General features: G+C 35.3%; 1 protein-coding gene across 4 annotated transcripts in view; it reads right to left on the bottom strand.

Annotated features, from left to right (window-relative positions):
* The window catches only part of PCDH11X (protocadherin 11 X-linked), a 594276-nt gene that overhangs the window by 295316 nt on the left and 274481 nt on the right, over positions 1–24479 (bottom strand). For all 4 annotated transcript variants that reach the window (XM_010952652.3, XM_045515025.2, XM_010952653.3 and 1 more), the window contains exon 4: positions 16306–16386. In XM_010952652.3, the coding sequence (XP_010950954.1) occupies positions 16306–16386 (81 nt within the window). The remainder of the gene's footprint in view (positions 1–16305; positions 16387–24479) is intronic.

The raw sequence follows: 24479 nt of genomic DNA, 5'->3' as shown, positions 1-24479 counted from the left end.
ATTAGACGCTACTATAAGATATTGAATATGGTTCCCCATGCTATACAGTAGAATCTCGTTTATCTATTTTATATATAGTAGTTAGTATCTGCAAATCCCAAACTCCCAATTTATCCCTCCCCCACCCACTTCCCTCCCTCGTAACCGTAAGTTTGTTTTCTATGTCTGTGAGTCTGTTTCTGTTCTGTAAATTTCATTTGTGTCTTTTATTTTAGATTCCACATATAAATGACATCATATGGTATTTTTCTTTCTCTTTCTGGCTTATTTCACTTAGAATGACAATCTCCAGATCCATCCATATTAAAGAGCTTATTTCTAAATCTCTTCGTGTACCTCAAAATGGGCACATTATGGGAAACAAACTGAAAAAATAAAATGCTCTTCTCTACTAAGACAGACTTAATAAACAGAATTCGAGTCCTCTTTCTATATCTACTCTGGACAAAGTTACCTATTACATACAGACAAATTCTCTACTAGAAGTGAAGTATTTATTGAAAACTGCCTAAAGCCTCTATCTTTGTTCTCCATAGTCACAGATGTTAGTGAAAAATTGCTGTGATTTTACTGCTTATTCCCTGTGGCCACCTTCTGTACCTCCAGACTGTATTCTATAGCTGTGGCAGATTGAAAATAAGAAGTTCCTGAAACAGTGACTAATGTACTCTATGGCCATTCTGCACAGCCACATCCTCTTGTGGTAAGACTAGCAACAGAGAATCAAATTGGAATGTCCCTGCAGTGTATGGCTTCTCTAGAAAATTTGCTGACAGTGGCAGAACATTTGTCAACAGCTCTGGCAAGTTGTACAGCAACTGCTTCCTGTTGTCTCTTCATCACTGAAAAGTAAAGGAACAAGTTCCCTGGACACCCACTCAACTGGTCACTCTAGCAACGCCCATCTTCTCCAAACCAAGCTGCCTTTTTGGCAGAGAAATGTGCTTGCATTCCAACATTAGACAGCACGGACAGAAACTCTTTAGGACAAAACTGAGATATAAAAAACAAAAGTAAATGGGGGAGGGTATAGCCGAGTGGTAAAGTGCATGCCTAGCATGCATGAAGTCATGGGTTCAATCTTCAGTACCTCTATTAAAAAAATAGATATATAAGTAAATCTAATTACCTCCCCACCCCCACCCCCACCCCCCAAAAAGACAGTGAGGGAACAACTTGTGTTCCAGGGGACACTGTGAGTATGCATGTTCAAATGGTCTTAAGGTTATGTTTTTACCTTATCTGCCGCACAAATTCCAAAAATAAAAGAGCTGATTTTTTTGCACATGGATAGTGTCTAAAACAATTTTCCTCATACTTAAAATAGTTTTCAAATATTTTTAGCATAAATATATTTCAGAATATGGCCAGGATTTTTGCTTTCTAAAGATTCTGACTTTCATATTATCCAAAATTTCTGTGATTGCCCTCCAATGACTTTAATTACCCAGTATAATCCACAGGATATTAGTTCAAAGCAATAAAGTCATCGATATTTCTGGGTTTTTAAACTTGAAAATGGTTTTAATACCACTTTTATAAGGTATTATAAACTGTGCATAACTAGGCATTTTTTTTAAGAATTCATTTCTTAGGATGGCTAGAAACTATTTTTCGATGAAGTGAGATTGTAAAACAAAATCATATAATTTCACTCATTGACTAATATCAGGGTCTAGACTGCATAGCAACTGAGGCCATGCTCTAAGAAATAAATAAACCTGCTTACAACTTCCTTTTTTTTATTTCAATTTATCCAGAATAAATACTAAAATCTTATTTTAGCCTCATCAATGGCCTGGAGGGCTAATGACTTAATATAAAATTGGAAAGGCTATGATATAATTAGACCCAGGAAAAACTTATGTCAACCCTGCCACTCCTCTGATACTAGCTAACAATTCATTTCAGGTGCTGTCATGAAAGTTTCAAGTTGAGAGTTTTTCTCCACTCTAGGCTGTTAATGCATTCTGACATTATTAATGGCTCCCTTATGGAATCACACAGTAAGCTGAAAGCGCAACTCTCTAGGCGTTAGCATTTATATTTCAGAATCACTTAGCAGGGAAGAAAACAAATTTAAACTCCTCTGTGCCAAGCAAACCTACCACTCAGTTATCTTTGGGAATTGTCTGAGAAGAAAAATGAGACATTGGCAAAATGAGGAGAGACCTGATGGCTACTGCGTGTCGTCCTTAAGATCTGATTGCTATCCCCACCCGGACAGATACCACTTTTGTTTCCCCTACTGTGACTTTACTCTCGCTGTTGATGATTTCCCCATTTTACAGTTCAACAGACTATTTTCCTTTTTCTTTTTCTTCTATCCCAGTCATACCCATCTCTGAAGATCCAGTTCAAATCTCATCTTTTCTAAGACGCTTTACTGAATACCATAGCCCACATCAATCCCCGGAGTCTGTAACTCCTGCCGGGTAACTAAAGTCTGAAATCCACAATTTAGTACTTAATTAAAGCAAATGTGTGACTTTTTAACATGATTTTTTCCTCCCCATCCAAGGTATAGGTTTGTTGGAAGAAAGAAGTCGTCTTTGAATATCTATGCATCCCTTAGCCTATACAATATACACTTGAAAATCTGATCAATTATTTTGGGTGAGATGTCTATAAGGATTGATAAGGTCTCACAGAGTGAAGGAGTTAATCACCACTTTTTAGTGAAAACAAAACGATAACAACAAAAAAGCCTATTGCTAGTACTTGAAGATAAATAGTACAAATGGCCCAGATAATGTCCCTTTTTAAATATAAAAAAAAAAAGATTCTAGGAATAATAACAGCTACTGTTTGAGCATTGACTATGTCCTATCACTGGCCCAATTGTTTTCCATACATTATGGCATTTCATCCTTCCAACAGCCTTATGCAGCAGGTATGTTATAATCATCTCCATTTTACTGATGAGAAAACCGAGACTTACAGAGATTAATTAGTTTGTCCGTTGTTGCATAGTTAGTAAGAAGGGCATTAAGATTCAAACCTGGGTGTGCCTGTTTGCGAAGCCCACGTTTTTAAGCACTAAGTAGGTTTTACTGCCTCCCCAAAGTGAAACTGAATTCAACAGAGAGGGAGTAAATGCAGAGATCCTGCTTTCAAATTTGGATATAAATCACGTGGGAAGACAGCGCTACCCTGCGTCTCAGTTTTCTTCTGGCAGTTCAAAATCAGTCTCCAAATCTCTCATTTGAGTATGACTTTAACCATTACCTTCTCATTTTGAATTATTTAATAAAGGAGGAAAGAGAAACTGAGGCAAGTCCTCTCTGCTAAATCTTTGTTTCATACTTAAAATAACCTTCAGAGTCACTTGATCTAAGATTTAGAATGCCCAAGTTTAGCTGAACTGAAGCCCCAAAGGAAAAAGCGAGTTCTCACATTTCTTAGGCATTGTTGAAGATGCCAAATGATTGAATAGCAGTGCCAATTACAGGTGTTTCCAAACGCGGTCTAGATATAAAAGCTTTGAATTCATGTTAGAATTCTTAGATTCTATGTCTACTTCTATTACTTTTATATTGTTGCTTGAAGCTCTGTGCCTCTAGCAGTAAAATGTAAGTTTATTCTTTTTATCTGTTAAATAGCTTGATCTCAAAAAAATACGTATAGGTAGGATAGATCCACTAGAAGTCTACTCTTAGTCCCTCCCGTTGGGATGACATAAATTACTCCTTCAGTTACTGTTGTCTTCTGAATACATCATTAGTCTATCACTGAGCCATGTTGGTACATTGCTGGTGGCCTCTTCTTTAAACAGCTCTTCAACCTCAAGATTTTTTAAGTACAGATTGTTTACATTTTCTTTGCACAAATCAAATTGTAGTATCTCTACAGTAACTTTCCTTAAGTCCATTATATATTCACTTAACAAGCTTCTCTTACCCCTTCTCGAGCATGAGTCACAGGAGTTTAACAGTATGGAAAAGGAGTACCAGAGGGGACAAAACAGGTTTGTTGCCTATTACACACCTATATATTATTATAAGACTAGTACCACGAGATAGTAACAGTATATCAAATAACTAATGAATATTTATTTTCTTATGTATTGTCTGAACCCCCAAATTTAAGCACCCACTTTCTTTGTCTTGCCAGGATTTTAAGTATTTTCTAAGTATCTGTTAGAGAACATGGAATACATCATAAACTTCTTTGAGGTCACTAGTTAGTTCAATTAATCAGTATGCATTTATTCCTTAACTATTACAGGGTATGGGAAAACAATATGTTAGCTTTTTTAACACAAGTTTCAAAGTCCAACTAACTACTAGACACCAGAAAACAAAAATCTAGATCATCAAGTTTTGGCTGTAGTTTCTTAAGGACATTCTCTTAAATACTGAGAACACCAAACTGGAAAGGTAAATAAATTGATAATTTTTCAGTAGTGGGTATAACAGTTTTTTCCTATTTCCAGTCAATTTCTATTCATCTTATTATGGCATAATTTTTACTGTCTTGTTATAACTGCTTACTTACATGTTTCACTTTCAAGGACACAGTCTTTTTTTTTTATAAAGTGTATACACCTATTTTTCATTGTTTGACAGAACAGAGTTCATGTTCATTGTTATATGAATACGCTTGTTTCACTACCTGAATTGTAATGATTAGCAGAATTTTTTTATAGGCTGCTGCTATATCTTAACAGTTTCTACGCTATAGCATCTATGAACGTAGAAAAATAAATGTGAAGCACTCATGGTCTGAATCATTAAAACCCCCACACCTCCACCTTAGTTTCTCTCCCCAAGGAATACCAAAATTCAGAAATGCAACAATTTGAATTATAGACTTGAATTTTTAAAGGACCACAGTAATACTATTTAAGTTTAGGTGGTATTTCTTCTTAAAAATACAGTATGCAACCATCAAATTATGTTCAGGAGGATCTAAAACAGATCAAACAATCACAAGGGGATTTCCTTTCAATGAACAAGAGACACAGATTTATTCATTAAAAATTGAAAAAACAAAATAATGTATGCCAGGAAACCGAATGGTGTTAGGATTTTAGGCAAAACCAAGGTGCATTGTCACATTATCCTAGAGAATATATTTCTGAACAGAAAATAAACTTGGGTGAATGCAAATAACTAATTTATTGAAATTTGTATCAAGTTTATAGATCTTGACACATTAAGTAACGCCAGGGAAAAACAAAAAAGCAGAAAGAGAAGTTAAAACTAGCATATTTCATAGGATCAGTGTGGGGATCAGGTGTTACATTTGGCAATGAAATAAAAGAAGGAGAGGAAAGCTGGGGTCAATCCAAGATGTGAAATTCAAATTCAGAAGTTCTAAGTGCACTCCTTGAAGGGAAGTTGATAATATTTGTGGGTCACTGTGTATGACAAAAGGACAGTAATATATACAGTCACTTGCAAACTTGCTGATGCTCAGAATGTATACTTTATCTATTCACTATTAAAACTAAATGTGCCCTTAAATTATATTTACAGTAAAGATTAAGTGAGGACATTTCCTCATCTACTTCAAAAATTTCTTCTAAGGATGACGTTTTTAAAATACAGACCACTTGAGAGCTCACCTGTTTTGACCTCTTTATCTCTGAATCTTTTTCTGTTCTTCCCTGATAAAAGCTCAGAATCAAAATACTATAAAATACCCAACGGATGTGTGTGTGTATGTTTAATATTCTCCAAAGGTTATTGTGAGTTCTTCTGAATTTGGGATGCAACTAACCTTTCAGTACCTGACCATCAAGAACGATTTTTGAGCTTTCATCTGTTTCCCCCATGTACTTGTTCCCCCAAATGGAAGTTCTTAAGGTAATGCAGTTCAACCTAAAATTGATCCAGTTGGATTTTTAATTTCCCCGTTGATATTGAGACAACTCTGTTAATCAGGGCACATTCTCTTCAGGGAGAGAAAAATATGGGAGAAAGAAACTTGTATAAAATGGGAGCTCGTGTTCAAATCCACCACTTACCACCTGTGTAAGTTGTGAAGTAATACCTATTACTGCTGATTAAGGGCCTGTTGAATACAAAGCACTGTTTTGTTTTGTTTTGCTTTGTTTTTAACTTAACAAACGTGTCACTGATTCCAATCCCACTCCGCACTGTTCTTTGAATTCCAGCTCCAATGCCACCACCAACCAGAAATCTTTCCTGATTTCCACTCCCAGTCAAATGCTGTCACTTCTGTATCATCATAGTATTGTTACTTATTCAAGCATTTAGCCCCCATTTATTTCTGTTTCATTTTATAACTAGTGGTTGGTACAATTTGTTTTTTTACTAGGCTGTGAGCTACTAGAAGACAGGGCCTGCATTCTTTTTTTTTTTTTTTTTTCTTTTTCATAGTTTGCCTCAGGACTCAGTACAAACTAAACCCTCAATAAATGCTTTTTGGGGGGAATTATTGTGTTAAGTGACAATAAAGCAAGCAAGAAATAGTACAAACAGCTTCCTTTGGAAAATATTAGACCAAGCAGAGAGAGTGGGACATATGGCACAAATAATTTATTTACCTTCATTTAGAGCAAACTGCATTTTGTACAGGTGTAAATTATATCACCTCAGAAGAGCGAACTCTCAAAGAGGTTTCTTATTAGAATATTAAAAGAAAAAATTTGCATTTGGCATATTGTAAAACTCCCTTTCAAACTAACAACAGAGCTTTTGAAAGTCGTCATCATAGAAAATATATCAACATAAGCTCAAACTGTTTCTACGCTACATATTAACCACAAGGCCAAACAGTGGAGGTGATGGGAAGGAGAAGAGGAGGAAGAGATACGGTCTTGGTGGAGAAGACCCACAGAATTCTCAAAGCCCAGCTGATTAGCCAAGGCATAACCATTTTAGGCAGAGCAAAGGTAAAGGATGTTTAGGGAGCATGGTCCATGATTAAGTATGACTTTAAGGAGTTGAGGGAGTTGAGGTTCATTTAATGATCTTTTTGTAGAAGTGCATGTGTTAAACATCTTTCTCTCACAGACATTCTCTACTACTATCTCCTTAGGGTGTCAAAGAGAAGACAAGCTATGCCGGTTAAGTGGCCTCAGCATTGCCTTAAGTGGCATGTGCTGAAATAACCATAATTGCCTCAAAGAAGAGTCAGCACAGATGTGCCACTGACTCGTCATCCTACCTTAACTCTCTACATGCCTGGATTAGATACTTCTTCAGGTTGTCCTGTGGGAGGTTGCGGGGGTGGTTGCAAGGGTGGAGGGCAGAAATGTTGCTCTTCTTATTCCTTGTATCTACATATGAAGGGCACCTTAAACTTCCACAATATGTCAACTGTATCTCAATAAAGCTGAAGAAAAATGGCCAAAGGGGTCCTCACAGTCATCTCTCATGGTACACATATCATGTGCATTTAGAGGCAGGGCAGATCACTAAACCCTCTCTCTGTGTACCTTCAGTATCTATGCCTAGCAAGCAGGGTCCCATTTTTGTAAATACACAAAACATAAAAGTGTTACTGGAGAGTAGAGTCTTGCCTCGGGCAGGAAAGAATTCAAGAGTAAGTCATAATAAAGTGAAACTAGATTTATGCAGGGAGATACACACTCCACAGACAGAGTGCAGGCTGTCTCAAAAGGTGAGAGGTTACAGCCTGAGGTGTGGGGGTGGTTAGCTTTATGGACCGGGTAATTACATATGCTAACAAGTGGGAGGATTATTCCAACTATGTTGGGGAAGGGGTAGGGATTTGCAGGAATTGGGCTCCTGCCCACTTTTTGGCCTTTTACAGTCAGCCTGGGAACTGTCTTGGCACCTGTGGGTGTGTCATTTAGCAGCTAATGTATTACAATGAGCCTATAACTAGGCTCAAGGTCTGCTGGAAGTCAAATCTTCCACCATCTTGCGCCAAGTTGGTTCTAACTGGTGTATGTCCTATCCTCAATGGCTGTGTCATTCTTTTAATGGTTGTGTCCTGCCCCCTTCCCTCCTGCCTCAAAAATAGCTCATATTATAACAGACACTTCAGAAATAATCCACTCCCCAAATTCTTTTATAGAATATTTTAAGAGATCACTTGACAGTATTGAGCAAATTAGTTATAGTTGATTTTTAAAATGTAGCTTTAATTAGGATGTCAATTATTGAGGCCTCCAAGCAGCAGAGTTCATTTGATCATGTTTCAGATTTAGCCTCACGTACCAAGAACACGGATGGAATTCTGAAGAACAGCAGTGATGATGGATGGAGAGTAAAATAGCTCTACTTCATGGGTCTCTTGGTCTATTAAGTCCTACCATTTGACCTCTTGCCAAAAAAGAGCAGAGTTTAATGAATTAGTTATTTTAGAGGCTAAGTAATCTTCCTCTTTAGAGACTTTAAAATAAAAATGGAAACCTCTGTGTGATATGATATAGGTTTAAAGAGAAGGCAGCATGGACTTTTTGAGACTAAATGGATAAAGAAATGAATAAAACTGCATTAAATCATAAAACACTGATGTGTGGCCTGGAGCTCAATAAGTGAAACAGCATATGCATACAATTAAGTATATATTAATATATGATGTAATTAACATTTATTGAATATTTACTATGTGCCAGACATTGTACTCAGTACTCTATACAGGTTATGTAGATAATCTACATCAATTCCTAATGAAAGAGGTGTATTAGTATTGTCATGACAAATGATGAAAAGCTATTAAATAGTTTGGGAAAGATTACATAACTAGTCAGTGGCAATGATGGTATTTAAACAAATCAGATTTATCTGACTCCAAAGTGCAAAGTCTTATCCAGCATGATGTATTGCCTCTTCAAGAAATATGTAGGTGGACACCAGTGCTTAGAAGAGAAGGATGTTGTGCCTGGCACCCACGAACTCACTGTGAATTCAAAATGCTATACTAGATGTAGAGTCATGAGTTGAAAACCAAAGAACTAAAGAACTAACATTGTAATGGGAGAATAAGACTCAGGCAGAAATACCTGAAATGTAAGCCTGGGAGTGATAAAAGCCTTGAGAAGTACAGACACAGCTATGGGAGCTCAGAGAACAGAGAACCAATAGCCAGTTGGGTGGATTGAAAACTATTTCACACGGTACCTTAAAAGATGAGTACTATGCCAATGGTTAAGCACAGGAGGAGATAAGGGAGAAGAATTCTTTGGAAATGTAGAAATATGTCTGAGTCTCTCTGTTTTGTAAATAAATTCTTTGTATAATTTTTTTAGATTCCACATATAAGTGATAAAGGATACTTATCTTTCTCTGACTTTCTTCACTTACTATGATCATCTCTAGGTCCATCCATTTGCTGCAAATGGCATTATTTCACTCTTTTTTATGGCTAAATAGATAAAAATAAGTAGGTAGGGAAGAATAAGAACATTGAAGGGAGAGTAAAGAGTCTAGTTTGATTGGAACGTAAGTATGCATTAATCAATTAGCCAGAAAGAAAAGTATAAAATAAAACCAGAAAGAAACTGTGGGCTGAAACATGGAGACGTGTGAATGAAACTAAATATCTTTCAGTAAGTAATGGGAGACATTTGAAGATTTTTAAAGCAGGACCATCGATAAGTAGTGTTGGAATTTAGGATGAGAAAGACGGTAATTGTTGGAGAATGGACCGATAGGAGAAATCTAGAAGAGGGGAGAGAAGACGGAGTTTGCCAGCAGTTGTCCAGGTGATGTGCTTTTGCAGCCTTATTGTACAGAATATGCAGGTGAAATTTATTTAGAAACTTGCTCTGGTGAATTCTAAGATAACTCAAATCTGACCGAAGATCTTTGAAGAAAACCCTATGAGAGTTTCAATATGAGTACAAAGTCTTCAGTTGTCCTACTCATTTTTCAATAACTTTAGTTAACAAAAAGAGCTCTGTATCATAGAGAAGGGCTGACAACTGCAAACGATCAGGATGCTCTACAATGTATGCTAATAGGAATTATCAGCAGGAAATAGCAGCAGGGGAGAAGGACTATCTACTGCAAAGTCAAAGAAAACAGAAAACCAAACAAAACAAAAAAGGGAAATCTTTCATGTCAGAAGTAGGCAACCAGCTAAATTGCTCTAGCTTTGCTTCTCTGACATTTGGGCACCCAACATTAAATGGAGCAATTTGACATCAGTGCACGTGAGACACAATGTGTTCTAAACTAACAAGGTCTGGAAGGACGGACTTCCTATTCAGATTGTTATCAGCCAAAATCGTGAGGTGAAGTACTTCCACATCACATTAAGGAGCTCCCTGCCATTATACATTCCTTAAAAAATGTATATATGTATATATAAAGTGCATATGTGTGTGTACATATATATAGTGAGGATATCAGTTTACACCACATTTATGTTGGAAATCAACAATTGGTTTAATGATTAGGTCATACACTAGACCTGTGGATGAGATTTTGATAAGACTCACATTGATTTTTATTAAATTTTAACTTAGCTCTAGATCACATCAACAAGTGTATCAAAGTAACTTAGAGACCTTATGGATTTGTCACTGTGGATCTAAGCAAACTCAGCAGTGTTTCCCACAAAAGAATTTCTTTACTTTGATTGGCTTATAATGGCTTTAGATTAGCCAACATGAAGTATTTTAAGCATATAGTTTCACGCTGATTTGAGAAACTGATATACAAACTTGAATCAACTGGAATCTTTTTCCTTTGAGATAGCTCCTATCAAAATGAAGAGGCATGGATATATGATGTCTGGCAATTATCCAGTTTTCCTTTATAGATATTTCTGAAAGTTGTCAGCCCACTGAACCACAGGAGGTGAAAGCAAACTCTTCCTTGGACCTAAAATGATCTGTACCATATCTGGGAGTAATTCAAGACACCCAGTTATCTCGCTACCTAAGTGCAGAATCGAATGTGTTAGGGTGGTCATGGGACACCTGAATGTCCATGTTTGCTAATGCCAGTTTCACTCGCCCAGCTCATATGCCTGGAAGTATTCCCAGCTTCTCATTTTACTTTCCAATTGCTAGATGGGATTGGAGAAAAATAAAAAGGAATTGGATATCTTCATATTGAACATGTAGCATGTGCTTGCTTTAGAATCTATTGTGTTAACTCTCATAGCAATTCTATCAGAATAATATAAGTATCCTCATATTCTAGGTGTGGAAACAAATTCACATATTTTCTCACTGGCCCCAGGCTTCACATATAGTTAGCAGTAGAGCCATTGGCTAGAGTCATATACAAAGAGAACACAGTAATATGGTTGACTGACCATGAGTATCAGCACTGCTTAAATATCTTTTCTACAGAATCCCTCCCACCAGTTCAGAACCTTTGACTTCTGAAAGTTAGTCCAAATTTATCATGTTTCCCCTTGGGCATTCTAACCTGCTTGCTGATAGATCTCCTTTGAGGATCATACCTTCCCCCTGAACCGTGCCCCCGACTTTAGCCCGGCCTAATTTGATGTTTATTTCTCTCTCGTGTGGCCGTCATTTAATTCCCAACGTGCTTTACTTGTGAGCCCACATGATAGATAAACCAAGCGATGAGCTTTTAGCACTTTGATTTCAATGTCCTCAAAAAGTTTTCATCTGTGATTACTAACACAATTTATTTTGCTTGGGTGCTAGGCATTGCTAGAGAATTCATGTGCGGGCTGACAAGTCCTAATCCAGACTTCACTTAAAGAAAGGATTAGGATGATAAAAAATATATTCATCCTTGATGTCTTCCTTATATGATGAAATCAGAGTCTATATTCTATTCATTTGAATTATTATGGTACCAAATGGTGTTTGAAGTCTATGCTTATTTTCTACTTTAAAGCTTAATAAGCATGTGATATTAACATCAGTGTTGGCCACTTCTTTTCAAAACTGGTTTTCAGTATTTTGTAGTCCAAGAGCTCCAGAAGAATGGTACCCATCTGTTGCAGTGTACATGCACCCCATAAGCCCTTTATCCATGATCACAGCACAGATTTGCTATGCTGCTGACATGGGAGTCAGTGGGTTGTCAGATTACACATGGATGCATGTTCACTGAAGAGACATTCTCTATGAATATAATAAGAATGGGAGGCAGCATATGGTTGGGGAAATATCATGGACTTTATTTTTTTATTACTTAGGGGTGAGGTAACGAGGTTTTTAATTAATTAATTAACCAATTATTTATTCTAATGGAGGTACTGGGGATACCACTGAGCTATACCCTCCTCCCATGACCATGGACTTTAGAATCAGAGTATTTATGTTTAAATCCCCATAATGCTCCAAACTACTGCACTAAACTGTACAACCTTAGGCTCATTATTTAACCTCTCTGAGCCCCAGTTTCCTCAACTAAGAAAAGCAGATCTTGATCACTACACTTCAACAAAACTACTGTAGGGACTGAATAAAAGGAAATAATTACTGTAGAGTTCCTAGCATGACGCCTTTAGTAGTCACTTAAAAATAAGTTATTAATGATTAAAAGGAAAGTACTTATACCACTAAAGGTCAAGGGAAATGGCTAAATCTTAGGACTCTGGTCAGAGAACAATGTTGAGTATTTTCCATATGTTTGAAAATAAAACCTTAAACTTATGTATAATGTCATATTCCAAGCAGATTGATTTTTTTTTCTTTAAATTAGGCTTCCTGTTGTGTAAAGACTTACATCTAAAGTTGGCTTGGCATTTTAAGGCCTTCCACAAAATAACCCTTAAAGATGAAAACAACCCCCAAAAGTTCCCAGATTAAGCTTTGGAAAAACTATGATCTCAGATGGTTGTATGATACTCACTAGCTTACTTCCCTATACTTTTCCTCTACAAAATAAAGGAATCATAATAACAACAACAAAGAAACACATTCTGAATTTCCAGCCAAAAGGTAAGTGCTTTGGGCTTTGAGGAAAACATGAATTATGAAGTGTGTGGTTCCAAAAAAAATGTTTTTAAATAAGTGTATATCTTAAAAGCATTATCAAAAATATCATCTGATGTGAAACTAAGGCTGGCAACTAAAGGAAGTTAATGGTATGGGCACCTTGGAAACTGTTTCGTGGTTTCGTGATCCCAATGAATTTTTTTCAAGATATTTTTGCTGCTAATGAAGAAACATTGCAAGTGGCCCCAGTGAGTGGACACAAATTGAAATCAATACAGAATGCTGCCTAAGTGTGGTCTAACATTTCATGATTCAATTATGCATAGTCTAGGAGGGCAGTTTTCTTGAATTATCTTTTTTTTTTCCCTGCAAGAGAAGCAAAGACACTAGTATTGGTTCTTAATCTAAGCATCGAAACTTTTCTTTAGGGTTGTTTTATTTAAAAACAAAACACAACGAAAAACCCAAACTTGTGTGACTTACTCTGTCACTAGCTGTAGGCCATTTAGAATATGCAAGAATTATAAGAGCTGATTTTACTTTGTGAAAACTGATTAGCCAAAGCCCTGTGGATTTCCTAACCATGCTGTGGTAAAATATAAGATTAGTGTAGCAATTCCTTCAACGAATGAATTTACTGTTAACATATTGAATTAGTGATCCTGACAGCCACTCTTCCAAGATTACAAGGTAATTCTTTCAAACTGTGGGAATTCTTGCATTCTATCACTGTTAATTAGCCTTTCTCATCCTGCAGATTTGCATTAAGGATTATCATTGTAGATTTAATATTTCTAGAAATTGCATTTTTTCTGATTATTTTAAAACCTCCTATTCTTTAGTCTGTGTGTCTTATTGTTCTTTTCACTTTAGCATCATAAAGGGGTCATCTTACTTTCTCATTTGCAAATATGTGCAGGTGATCTAGCTGAATGGAAAATTATGTTAGTTTAAAACCAGAAAGAGACTCCTTTCAAAGTATTTCTTGTCCTAGAGACCACCTTCCATTATTGCTACTCATTCTTGGTGGGAAAATATCATATAGTTGTTACAAAGAGGAGCTTTTGAAAAGCTACTATGGATGATTTATTTTCCAATGTTATTTAAAAATCAAGTGAATTTAAAAAAAATCTGATTTGGAACTTCAAGACATGCACCCCAGTTATATACATAAATATTCCCTAAAGAGTTTAATAGAAATGCTAAAGGAAATGGACTTACAAGGATATTTCTTGTAAGGAAATGGACACTTCCGTTCTGATTTTCTTTACTCAAAGAATAAGTGGCCTCTCTCATGGTTCACAAGTTACTTTAATTAGTTGAATAGTTGGCTTTTACAGCTAAGAACCATGGTGCTTTATGGGACACCACTGTAGTATTGCCCATTTAAAAGAAATAAACCCTCCAAGTCACTATCTGTATCACTAATTTTAATTAATAGGCATCTGAATGGTTGAGAGAGGCATTATCAAAGAGTTTAAAGATTTCCAGAGAGGAACAGAAATAATTTAATTTGCCAGTTGCACTTTAGTTTCAATAGTCTCCATTTTCAGACTTCCGCTTTTTAAATCCCGCAAATGAGTATTGTATATCTTGCTGGATATGTTTCACAAGGAACCAGAAAAGCTTATTCATAAAACAAGTATTTTCTTTAAACTCTTCAGAAGCAAGCACAATATCAAAAACAAGGTTGAAAATCCCTATTCATATCATAGTCATAGTAACACTATACTGCGTAGTCCACCACTCTATGACCTATCTTAAATTTCATTTGAAGTATCAGGCAGTAAGGACCATCAAGGTTGTCAGATACCTAAAAGACGTAATAAACAGCCTCAAGCAAAAAGCATCCACTATATAAGAAACAGTCATGTCTCTAACAAGATTTTAAGTTCTTAAACAAACAAAAGAAACAGCAATTGGCAAGAAATTAGTAGAGTTAATTATATTGCACTCTGTTTAGTAGAATACAATTGGGGTAACTGGCTAGATAAAAAATATTGCTGATAGAGCAATGTCTTCTTCATAGAGGTGGAATGTTACATGACAATGTCTAATGTCATCTGACATCTGTTTATCCTAGTCTTACCTCATGTCACACTAGTAGTTCAAATTTTTGGACCTTAAATTACATATTTTAAAATTGTGTACTTTTCCTCAGAACTGCTATTCTGTAGCATGCATACTTTCTTAATCAAGGATATAGATGTGGGTTATATCACCGTGTATTCCACACCCTCACCCATTTTCTTGAGACTGAATCAGAGATGCAAGATTTGAAAGTCAGTTTGAAATCTGGCAAAACTTCATGAATTCACACTTGAGCAACCTAAAACAATTCGGATAGCTTCTGGGTTGCAATGAACCATTATTTAATTAATCATTTCTTCCCACAGTGCATATATTAACTCTGTAACTCTTCCTAAGGAGCATAAATTAACTTGGTAAAATATTGTAAGCTGTTACTATTATAGACTACATGACTTTCATGAGTTTCCGAAGCACTATGAAATAATAAATAAAAAACAATGTGATAATCTTTTCATTCCATGTGTGGGTTGTTTTTCTAATACTACAGATAAGCATTTATATATCTACATTTTCTAAATTTATATCCTTTGTAACAAATAAAAGACATTTGAAAATAACTGGGTAGAGGACAATTTGTGGTTATTCATTTGGCACCCAAGGGGTCAGATTCAGGACCTGTACTGTTATTAGCAACAGTAACTTAACCAGCCACAGAATAACAAATAACATACAAAAGTTTAGATTATTCTCCTCACTTCATTTTTAAATTCCCTTTAGGGCCTCTATGAAGAAAGCAAATTTTTTTTGAGGGGAGGGAAGTAGTTAGGTTGGTTGGTTGGTTGGTTTGTTTAATGGAGGTACTGGGGATTGAACTCAGGACCTCGTTCATGCTAAGCACGCACTCTACCAGAGCTACACCCTTCCCCCAAGAAAACAAATTTGATTGAGTTTGTTAGTCACATTTTGAGCTGTCCTGACTGAAATGAGTAAAAGTGGATTCTTTCAAAACACCTTAAAACCTAATTTTTAAAAAATTCAAACTGGTTTGTTTTAGGTAGGTTTTACTAAAATTTGTCTAATTAGCCTAAGAGCAAATTGCCCTATATTATGTTATGCTTTATTTAAGTCATATTATAAAACAGCAGTTCTCAATTTTTTTTATTCCATGACATCACAGCTAGACTTAAACATCAGTGGGATAGACCACCATTTAGAAAACACTTTTTGAGTAATGCTGTACCTGACCCAACAAATAAACCATGTCCACTATTATGATCAAACCACACCAGGAAGAAATATATATTTACTGTCAGATTTTCACACCAGAGTCCAGCACAAAATCACCTAAGGAAACTTCATGGAACATACATTGAGAAATACAACTTAAGAAGATTTGGTATACATTCATAAAAGTCAATTAAAGGGAATATAGAGGAAATGTCAAGTGTTTCCCTTCATACCTGTGGTTGGGGATGAGTCCAGATCTCCACGGTAGTTGACTCTTTCATGGGGGTGCGAGATCGTACAACCTCCTTCATTTGCTTTAGAAAGAGACAAAAATAGAAGTATTTTTAAGTGGTTTGTTAGAAGTGAAAAACACAGTATATTGCCCACATGCATCGAACACAGGTAGATAAAATAGCATCTCTTTCTAAACATTATAGTTCAATAATTACAATGTGATAGGTACAGTTCTAGGTTCTGGGAATAAATAAGAGCAAAAAAAAAAGAAAAGAAAAGAAAAGAAATTCCTTTCCTCCCAGAGCTTATACTCCAGTGTTACATTTAAGAGTTCCATTAAACATATGAATGGGATTGTGGAGGTCAGAGAGAGAAAGAAAAATATCATGTGATATCATTCATATGTGGAATCTCAAAAAAAAAAAAAAGACACAAATGAACTTATTTACAAAACAGAAACAAACTCACAGACATAGAAAACAAACTTATGGTTACTGAGGGGAAAGGGAGTGAGAATAGATAAATTGGGAGTTGGTGATTTGTAGATACTACAATATATAAAATAGATATATAATAAGTTTCTTCCGTATAATACATGGAACTATATATAATACCTTGTAGTAACCTATAATAAAAAAGAATATGAAAGCAAAATAAAATAAAATATTTAAATGGCTGAAATTGAAGCTTGGAGAGACTTTCAGTCCAATGCTTTTACAACTCAATGCTTCAACAGCTTGCATTTGTGAATTTACAGTGTCTGAAATTAAAATCTACCCTGTATCTATTTTGTAGATAGCAAATCACAAATTTGCTATCATATAAAGATATTTAATAGTTGTTATAAATGCCAAGAAATTTATGAACCAATACACAGGTACTAGCATACCAACCCAGAATAATGACCAAGATCTTGAAAAGATGATGTCTATATCCATTTCATTTTCTTCAGGACATAGAGTATATTTTCTGTTTTAAAAATACTGAATGGATACAATGCACACTTTCTGTATATGTGATTTTATCTACCCAAGGGAGAAGTTTTGCAAAGAACCTAAGAAAACCCAATTCAGTGACAGTTGGAAACTCTTGGGCTATCATAGCAGAATTGAGTAGCAGTGACAGAGATCTTATGTCACACTCTTAGGACTTGTCATACAAGTTAGAGTTATGCAAATATTACTTCATAGGGCTTTGAAGGGGAGCATATTTGTCACCCCAAAATATGTCTCTTTGGCATGAGGACTATTTTAGGCTGATTATTTTTAAGAAACAGCAGACACAGGAGAAGCTCTGACAACCAAGAGAAGTTACCTTTTTGAAAGGGATATTTATAACGGATATCTCCATTTATATAGGTGTCTTCCTCTCTTTATCAAGAAGAGAATGATGACTAAATCTCCAGAAACTTCTATCAGTGAAGGCAACAGATCTCAATCTGCATAACAACCTTACCCTCGATCGCTGTGCTTTTCCTGCTCACCTCCCATAACTGACTTCCCACCCCCAACATCTTTCCTCTTCAGCTGGAGATGGTATTCAAGATGATGGCTTGGAACATTTCAGAGTTACTCGGTTTTCCTGGGTCTCTCCCACATATACATGTTATTAAATTTTTGTTTGATTTTCTCCTGTTCATCTGTCTCATGTCAATTTAATTCTTAGACCAGCCAGAAGAACTTAGAAGAGTAGACGAAATTTCTTCCTCCCTGACAACATTCAAATGTCCATTGAATTAAATAGGGATGGTATTTTAGGTGGTTAAATGCTTAAAGTTATGTGGATGTATCTATCTCATCCATTTAAATTTGGCATCGAAACATCTCTGTCACATAATATGCGTCAATATTCAAATATTAGGACAGTTTATTGAATTTTGTTTTGTAAAAAAGTAACAATTTAAAGGTAAAATAGGACTTCCATCCCTAACAACGTTCTTCCCATTATCCCTCTCCCTTCTCCCCAATCCCAGTTATAAGACTAACAACTAGGTAATCATCTAATAAAAAAGCTCCATCTTAAGAACCGCTGAGGATTAACTCTAATGTAAGTGAGAGAAATGGCAATTTTAGGAAGTATTAGTGCTCAAAAAAATGTATGCTTGACTTTTTAAAGAAAACGGAATATGGTTCATCCTTGACACCTGAGAAATAAAATTCAGCTCTCCATTTCTGTTTCCTTACATGCACCACATTCTGAACCAAACTGTATCTTCCCTTTTATGGAATCAAATGTCAAGCTGTCAAGTAAAGAGTAAAGTGCTTTATAATAATCACAGTCTTTACAGATTTAAGCCTTATTTTAATCCAGTTCATATTAAGACAGTGTTCAATAGTGAAAAGTGAGAAGCATGTCTTACCATTGATCTTAAAGAGTTTTGAGAAGTGTCACTGGCATTATTGCTAAAAATAAAAAATGATACTTCTAAGAGAAGGAGGGATAGATATTGGATCGTCTTATCATTCTTGAGTCAGATATTACTAGTTCAGAGTTTAGACCTTGGAAGGGAATCCAACATTGTTTTAAAATGCATTAAGTCCTTTAAACACTAATATAATATTTCACCAGTGATGCCCTGTTGGTCTAATGAAATAGTTATACGTGAAGGAAAAAAAATGTTCATTTATACTATTTCACTTCTCAGAATCCAGAAATTTCATAGCTTAAAAAGTTGTCCCTAGTCTGTTTGAAATGCTTTTATCTATTAATTTGGGAAGAGTCTGGCTAATAAGGAGCATTGATTCAAAGTAAATGCCCCAAACTCTATTAAATCTTCCCCAATTTTTTGTCTGAGGCAAGAAGTAAGGCATTTTGCAGCCAAATTTCCATTCACAGAAATGTGAATTATAGGTCAAAATAGATAGAGTGATATAGCTTTTGTGATAAACAGGAAAATATTTCCAGCATCCAAAGGATTTAGTCTTTCAAAAAAAACAAAAAACAAACAAACAATAGGAGACTGTTACAGGTGACCTAAAAGAGTAAAATCCACTTCCCAAAATGTAACCGCCTTGCAAAAAAGGCTTACAAAGCAACTTAATTTAATTGAACTTTCTAAATATGGCAAGACCTTCTAACTGTTCTTCCCAAATGCTTTCCTGATTGTTATACAGAATGTGAGCTTTAGGGACTTGATAAATGAACTGCATTTCTTAACCTGACTAATCCCCAAACTACTGGGTCAGGTAAACCCAGAATAATTCTGTGCTAGTTTTAAGGAGAAATGTGGAATGCTTCCTTTATTCTCCCCCTTGGAAATTTTATTGCCACTTAAATCTGATGGTAAGAAAATCATAGTTAGAATAATATCATGATATTTCTGACTACAGTCTCAACATTACATTATTGTTTCAAAGTCTAACAGAGAATCCAGAGGCGCTTCAGTGATTCAGCAATTACATTTCTTTCTCAAATGTAGCAGGTTTTCCACTAGAAATATAAATATGGCTCTATTTTCTTGCTAATCACACACACCCCAGGAACCTCAGATTTTGCAGAGATGTGACATTCTAAATTGTCACAATCATCCCTTTATTTTTGCTACCAAAGACTACAAGTGAGTTTAACTGATAGATTATTGCTATTTTATTGCCGTATATTTGACATATTGACAGGTTAGGGGAAGAAAGCCTTCTCAAACCAGCATGTGGGACATCTTTTGGAGAGTCTTCCATAACATCTACCACAGTGATATATGCCTAAAGACATGTAAGTATATGAGTGAAGCTTCTAGTGATAACATTTATAAAAACTTTCCCCCATTTTCATTTACTTCCTTAAAATTAATCAAAATCCTTACTATGGAAATAATATCCATCGAAACTATGGCATAATTTATAAATATGAAGTATAATTTGATCCTTATTTTTGCCCACAATATATTTAGTTGAAAGAGTTAATGTTAAAAGCCTTGGCAAAATATCAACGTTTAATTTTTATAATAAATTACAAGGAACATTTTTCAATGGCAGTGAATACCCTGCAGAGATTTCCTGAAATTGGAAAAACTCTTAGTTAATTCCTACTCTCCTTCCTGTTTCTTAAGATCCTTCTGCCATGGATTTCTGTCTTACAGTTAGCAAAGTGGTCAGCAATATCTAAGGAGGAAAAGATAGGTGTTTAAAAGAAATTAACGTCTATTCAGCAATATAGTACAATAGTGGAAAAGGCAGGGCCTTTGAAATCTGCATCTGGCTCTACATCTTACTAGTTTTATGAACTCTGTCAAATTGAAGATGACTCTCAGTTTCATCATCTGTGAAATGAGTACAATAATATGAGCCTCTTAGGATCACTGTATTATACTGAGTAACCATAGTCAAGTGCCTGGCACTTCATAATTGTCCTCTTCACTTGAACTATTATGGATATATTTTCCCTAACCACATGAAGTGGAAGCCATCTAGAGCCATCCATGTGGTTCTCTCCCTCCCTCCCTCTCTCTCCCAACTCTCTCTTTTCACCTGATCGTTTTTGAAACTAAAAATTGCAATTACTTACAAAAGGTTTTCTGTATACCTGAAAAATTTAAATTATCAACTGCTACAATAATGCACAGTAATGTGATGCTTGAGGGTGGAGGGAATGGGGAAGTCAGACTTTACATTAATTACTCTTTACTTTTTCCAATTACTGTATAACCTCTAATTGGGAGAAACCTCTTTTCATTATAGATAAGTCCTCTTAGTCACCTAGAAATAAACTATTTGTGAATTCAGCTGGCATTTCAAAAAAAGTTGGTTTACAGAACTGGAAATTTCCTGAAATCTTTAAATTCTGAGAATCAATGTTAATCATATTTATGAAGGGCTAAAGATAGATAAGGCCAAACTGACTATTGAAAAATTTTAAATGAATTGACTAATTAAAATGTTCTAGAATGTGTGTAAATTTGCTTAAGATTCAATAAAATATTTTTGGATCGAAGCAAGAAGCAGAGGGGCTGGATTGAATGAATTTAAAGATAGAGATTAATGTTTGGTATTCATTCAAAATTTTCAATTCTCTTTAAAATATTGTTTCCTAAAAGTACTGTATAGATAACATGCCTGAAAAAAATATGGCAAATTTAAGCTTTCCTAATAAGTTTTACAGAGTAAAGTTTTCCCACATAAACTCACAAACTAAATTTATACCGTATTTTTTGGAGATGAGGCCAGGCCAGCAAATACACAATTTACTAATGTTTCCTTCCGATGGGGTAATTGGGAAACATTTGTCAGAATTAAAGGGATGTGAAAACCTATGTTTATCAGCATTTTGGCATAGATAGCACATTGTGAATCTGGAATACCTTATATCCTATGGTTAATCCTCCTTGAGTGTTTGGATTTTTTTTTTTTTTTTTGCTTTGTTTGCTTTGTTTTGTTTTTTACTCCCTAATTGATGTTAGAAGACATGAGTTTCTAAAAGCCAAGCACACATTTGATAATGGTAGATGGAATGGTACAAAAAAGATTTAACAGCAGGTTAATATAAACTAAAATGCATTTAAGATGATATGTTTTTCTAGGATAACTGCTATTATCAAAGCTAAGATGATGAGGTCTTAAGGAAAATTGTGTTGGATTATTCCATAGGCATGCCCACTATTTTCCAGACTGGTCTGATCTCCTCTGAAGTGGTTTGGAATCACAAGAATCTATTGAGACTCCTTCTGGACATAGTTAGACTTAAGGGAACTGTGAATAGTTTGGGAGGAATATATTCATCTATCCATAAGGAGTCCAAGGGTTCTGCCAAAAGCAAACAGCTATTTTGAAATCGTCTTCAAGGGTAACAAATCACCAGGTGGAAAAATCAACAAGCTTGGAGCACTTAATTAGATCTTTTATCTTCATCATCAACATGTCAAGTGTATGCTATGTGTTTAGGAAGGGGGAATATTATAGAAGGGGGATGAATTAACACTTAGAAAGCTCAGAGGTTTAACAAAACCTGACATGAGATTTGCCAGATGGTTTGGTACCGGATTGTAAAACTTGAAACTAATCTTCGTTTAAGAGTTTTAATGGTTGTATCTCTCTTCTAAAGCCTCTTGCTCTTCTGCTATGGTGATTCTGCAAAATTATAGATCAGGCTTTAAAGAACCGCTTCTATGAACAGAGTCTCCTTAAATCTCAGCTAAACTGAGCAAGAAGATTACATGTTATTATGATGTAGCACAGCAGGATTTTCCCCCAGCAAACATAATGATGTGAAAAAGGATAAAGCTATCATTCTGTGCAAAGAGGTCATCCATAGACGAACAATGCTTTTCACACAGATTATCCGTCCATGTTGAAACGTTCACATTGCAAAAGCTTTTTCTTAATGTTTCTTTGAAGAGCTCTGATCCTGACAAGCATTCAGATCTAGATAACAAGACCCAGTGATCATGTCTACGAGGTGGCCTGCCCCAGGGCACTTGGGAGAGATGGTATCTGTCACAGGTATTACTGGAAACAAAATAAAGTATACTATTTATTTCTCAGGTAATTTATATTTAGTCCCAGCTTATCAATTTAATTTGGAGAAATCCCTTTCCTCAATTTTACATAACTTAAGTTTACTACACTTTCAAAATACATATTCTTATTAGCACACAGAGCACCAAAACAGTAATCCATAGAATGGTAATTCTCCACATATTTTCATATTTCACTGTTCCAACTGAAAGGCAATTAAGGTATATGCCATAATAATGAGCCTCAGATATTCAGTAGAAGAGTTAGGCCATCATCAGATCATTTAACACCAGAGCATCTGAACTTTCATACTTTAAATATCAACGCTTATCAGAAAATGTCAGTAAATTATGCTTAACACCTTTAAAGAATAATTTCTGTTTGCTTATTCCCTAGATTATTTCTTGCTTTTACCTCTCTGAGAATGGCTGGAAATTACTCCTCAAAGAAGACACAGATATTTCACACTAATGGCTGCCAATTATTTTTCAAGGACTAGACCCAAATAAAGACACGCATATGCACACACATGCACATGCACCACTATAAACTTCATTTAGTCCTCATTTTCAATATAATTATTGTCATTCCTGTCACAATAAATTCCTAAGGATGTGTAAGGAGCATCTGGGCTAATGTCTTAAATGGTTTCAAATTCTTTGAAGGTGGTTATGAAAGTATTAAAAACTATTCTAAACTTAATTCAGAAATAACAATTAAACATTTTCAGAGATTTTATAAATTGTTAGAGCAAGGGTAGGGCTGGTGGTAAACCTTTGCTTTAAAATACTTTTTTCCAATAGCAATTGAAAGAGCTCAAAAGAGTGAGATTAATTATTTAACAGCTTAATGTAGGGTGATTTTTATATAAACGTTTACTTTTATGTTTTTCTAAGAGGTGTGAGAGTGGAAATAATTCGTGCACTTATTGTACATTTTTCAACCTGTGTCTTTCACTTGGAAACGTTTCCATATATAAATCTCCTTAATGGAGAAAACATATGATAATTTATTACATGTTACAGCAATGTTTAATTTGAAATATAAAAGTATTATTTTGAAATTGGAAAGAAAAATACAGCAGGTTTGGCCAAATTTAGCCTCAAAATACTCAATGTGCATATCTTGTTTGATGTGAGTTTGATGAGTTGTGACACAATTAATCACAAATTATAATATTCCTATTATTCATAGAAATAAACACAGTAAGGATGAAGCTAAACTCCTAAAGATTTAACTATTCCCTGCAGTGAACAGCATGACACAATAAAAAGAGTTTGTTATTGGCATCATTCCCATCTCCAATAAAGGAACTTGGTAAAACTAGATGCCATCATGACGAGGATTTGTTGTATATCAACAGTACTAGTATCTACACCCCCCTCACAATCTATGGGAAAGATGAGTTAACCTTTCTCCAGGATGCACACACAAAGTAATGTGTTTATCACTACCATCAGTCTGTAATCTTGTTTGCAGGATGTCTTCCTAATGATCATGTCAGAGGAAAATTAAAAATCTCTCTTTCAGTTACATATTAAAATCTGGACTGGTAATTCCCAAATGTTAAACAGGTCTGCCCTTAACTATAAATGGATTATCATCTGTGATATCATCTGTGTCTACTTTAACTTGCCATCATTCAGACATGGAAATGACGACACCAATTAATTAAACAGAGAATGGAATTATAGACATACAGTTTTATCTTCGATCATTTCCCACGT

The sequence above is a fragment of the Camelus bactrianus genome, chromosome X (assembly GCF_048773025.1).
Source record: "Camelus bactrianus isolate YW-2024 breed Bactrian camel chromosome X, ASM4877302v1, whole genome shotgun sequence".
Classification (NCBI taxonomy): Eukaryota; Metazoa; Chordata; class Mammalia; order Artiodactyla; family Camelidae; genus Camelus; species Camelus bactrianus.
This window is presented reverse-complemented; position numbering and strand designations above follow the sequence as displayed.